Source organism: Glycine soja, chromosome 15 (genome assembly GCF_004193775.1).
Source record: "Glycine soja cultivar W05 chromosome 15, ASM419377v2, whole genome shotgun sequence".
In the NCBI taxonomy this organism is placed as follows: domain Eukaryota; kingdom Viridiplantae; phylum Streptophyta; class Magnoliopsida; order Fabales; family Fabaceae; genus Glycine; species Glycine soja.
This window is the reverse complement of record NC_041016.1, coordinates 8783338-8787382: the sequence shown is the minus strand read 5'-3', so window position 1 is coordinate 8787382 and position 4045 is coordinate 8783338. Positions and strand designations below refer to the sequence as shown.

At 33.2% G+C, this 4045-nt stretch overlaps 1 protein-coding gene across 1 annotated transcript; it reads left to right on the top strand.

The window, feature by feature from the left end:
* Positions 1-2724: 2724 nt before the first annotated feature.
* LOC114386738 lies at positions 2725-4045 on the top strand. Its single transcript, XM_028346772.1, has one exon. The coding sequence runs from the start codon at positions 2755-2757 to the stop codon at positions 3757-3759; it is 1005 nt and encodes a 334-aa protein (XP_028202573.1). The 5' UTR covers positions 2725-2754; the 3' UTR covers positions 3760-4045.

Sequence of the window (4045 nt, the reverse complement as noted above, 5' to 3'; positions counted from 1 at the left end):
TGAAAATTTCTAAGGAATTTATAATATTTTTTTTATCTTATTCAACTAATTGAGTTAGTTTCATTCACAATACTTTTTTATTTTAAATAAGTGAAATGCATTATTAATTCATTATTATTGAAAAGTACTTGATGTTGAGAAACCAGACCCAAATTAAAAATACTTGAATCCAAAATATCTAATGATATTTGAATAATAGCTCTTCAAGGTAGAGCTTTTGAATTACGTGTCATAATTTTTCTGGTAGGGTAAGGGGAATTTAATTAGCAAGTAGTTAATGATTAAAATGTGATAAAGACATCTATAAAAAGAGGTAATGACGAGGGACTTGAACGGACCATCAAGCTGAAAAGGCTTGATTGCATGTGATTAAGATGGAAAATGGAAATAAAGCTTTTAGCCGAGCATCATGTGTAATAATAGAGGTAAAGTCAACACTCACAAATTCGGGAGTCTCCTTTCCAATTTTCCATTGTACCATGATATTATGATCTGACATGTTTATATATATCACGAGGCTTGCAATTCATTGTGTGATTCGACTCTCCCCGTCCTCCATTTTTCTTCCAAAATAATCCATTCATTAAAATTGCAAAAATACAACCAACAAATTATCAATATTCCTTTTTTTTTAGAAGAAAATTATCAATATTCCTTGTACCGAAGAAAAAAAAATATTCATATTCCTGTTATTGTATGTTTCATGATACAACGGTAACGCAACAAATATATTGTGCTCTCATTATGTTTAATAAAGACCAATTATCTATTAATATTTTTTTCAAGTTTCCTTTTTGTACCCATTTCTTTAACTTCCTCCTATCCAATCAAAGTGAGATTTAATAAGTTTTTACTACTATAGCAATACATGTTAACAACCAATAAAATCACAGTGCTTTCTTGTGTGATAGAGATTGTAATGAAAGGAAATAGTTAACCAATAATTTTGTCATAATTCAATCACATTTAATAATTTGTTATTTATTCTTGACTGGTTGTTATCAATGAATTGGTGCTGAAAATAAACTAGTATCTTCGCAATGATATGCGTCAACCTTTGTGGATCACACCAAATTAATGTTTTTCAAGTGGCGGCCGAAGCGGATGTAAATGTTACAGAGCTAGCCATTAACGTTAACATCTTCGTAAATTATTCCACCAAGAAATATACATACTCTGGAGCTGGAGGAGGAGCAGAGAGGGAGAAATAACATAATTGCATTCACTATTTTGTATGCACAAAATCCACAATATGCTTTACTTCCCATGTATTAAAATAAGTATGTTGTTTTAATCAGCAAGACTAAGAAAAATTAATAAAGATAAAAGAGAATATTAATTTTATAAAATAATCTTATTCAATAAATAAAATAGTAATATTATTATTATTATATTTCAAGACTAAAGTAATATTTATTAAAGATATTTATGAAAAAAATAATTAATATTACATTTGATAAAATAAATACAACACTTATATTAAAATATCTTTTTTTACAAAACGTGACATTTATTTTAGAACGAATAGAGTAGTAAATTATTATCATAAGTGATATTAAAGGTTAGAGTTGATCCACTTATATTAAAATACTTTAGTAGACACACAAGATTTTTAGCATGTCCGGAAAAAAATTATGAAATCACATTTTAAATGTATTAGTCATAATTATTACTTTCTCCATCTTAAAATAAATATTGATTTCTTTGTTTTACAAAGATTAATAAAAAATAATATATAAATAAAAGAGAGTGATAATTTTATAAAATTAACATCATTAAATAGATGTAATAGAATAATGTTCATATTAGATTTTAAAATTAAATTAACATTTATTAAAAATATTAATAAAAAAATAACAATTAATGTTATATTAAAAAATAAATATTATATTTGATGTTAATTATTTTGAGGAGATAGTAGTAATTTCCAAAAATCATATTTAAAACATGAAATCAAACACATACACTATTATACTGTTAGGGTGTTATCCATAGTCAAAAGTCAAGTGGTATATTTTGCATGTCATCTTGGTAAGTGACGAAATAATCTCCTAATTAAGTATATATCATTTTGGTAAGTATGTGCTGAGAAAGAGGATACATATAATCATCAAAAGTTTAAAATTTATTATAAAAAAAAGGAAAGAATTGAAAACAATTTCATATTCCTTCAGCCTAATTTGATTTTCCTCAACTAAAAATTTCGACAGCCAAACATCTTAATCAATTATTTTATTTTTTTTTACAAATACTAACTAGTGCCTTAAAAATATTAGTTAAAAAACTTAAAATAAAAATATTTATAATAAAAAATCATTGTATTCATTATTTTTTTACATTCTGATATGATTTATATAGTAAATATTTTTTTCTTATAATTTTTTATCAATAAATATGTTTTGGATACTGCTGATTCACTATAGCAATTTTTTATATGTTTAATATAACTGTTTGTTCCATTCCTAGCACAGTAATTAAGGGTAATTAATTGAGAAGGAGGAGATAAACCGCATTAGGGGCGATGGCATGTGCACCCCACACATATTATCTTTTGTTTTCCTTGGTGATTGGTGAAGAAAGGCAGATAATAAAGCTGCAGAAGCAGGAGATTATCTATACACACACTCACCAATTATCCAACAAACTCCACAAATTATCTTTTGCCAAACAACAAATTGTATGGCACATGGTCCTTCCACCTCAATGGACCCCTCCCTTAAAATTAAAATCTATGCTATCTCTTTCCCTTCTTTAATGCCTTTAGTAGGGTCCTTTTCTCTCCACGCTCTCTCATTCTCCCACCCACCCACCGCTACAAAACGCCATAAAACCACACAGCACCCTTCTTCCCACTTCATTTCCACGATGGACTCTTCACCAAATAGAACCAGTTGCTGCAATTCACCCGAATTCGAGTTCTGGATGCTCCAAAACCCTTCTTTTCCTCAACCCAACCTTCTCTCCGCCGACGAACTCTTCGTCGACGGCTTCCTCCTCCCTCTTCACCTCCTCCCTAACAAACCACACCCTCCCCAAGCCTCCAACTTTATAACTCCGATCCACGAACCCGAACCTTCGCCAAGCATAACCGAATCCACCTCCACCACCACGTTCTCCTCGTCGAAACGGTGGAAGGACATTTTCAAAAAGAGTGATAAGAAAAACGCAGAGACCAACAACAACGAAGAGAAAGAGAAAGCAAAGAAGAAAGAGAGAAAAAGTGCAAGTGGAGCGAGTTCTGCGGAATTGAACATCAATATATGGCCCTTCTCGAGAAGCAGGTCCGCGGGAAACGCGGGTACCCGACCCAAGCTGTTCGCCGGAGCTCCGCCGACCCGGAAGGTTAACAGCGCGCCGTGCTCCCGGAGCAACTCCGCCGGCGAGTCGAAGTCCAGAAAGTGGCCCAGCAGTCCGGGCCGGGCCGGAGTCCACGTGGGCCGGAGCAGCCCGGTTTGGCAGGTTCGCCGGAAGAACTCCAACGAGCCTCCTCAGAAGCCCAAAGCTCGCCGGAGCAAAGTCACCGCCGGAGGAGGAACCGCCAGGGTTTTGAATCTGAACGTTCCCATGTGCATTGGCTACAGACACCACCTAAGCTGCAGAAGCGACGAGAACAGCGCCGCCGCCGTCACCAACGGTAACAGTAATAATAATTCTACTACTAATAATAATAACAGTGGCGGCAATGATGGAGGAAGTGGGGGTAACATTTTTAACCTACGCAACCTCTTCACCAAAAAATGCGCAGTAACTTCTCACTAGTGTTACTTTTTTAACTTGTATAATTATTTTTGACTTTTTTTTTGTTGGGGGTTTAGAATTTTGATTTTCGTATACGGAAAGCTATAGTTTCACTTTTGATTTGTGACTTTGTATGTAACCAAAAAGGTATCTCTTTCTGACTTACAGAGATTAGGACTTGAAACTAGATTCCTTCATGTCATCTGAACTGCTTTGTACTCCTCCTCGTGTAATCTGAACTGCTTTATCAGAATGTATTTATTGTTTAATATTATATTATTATTATTTAAGTTCGGTTCGGACTTTC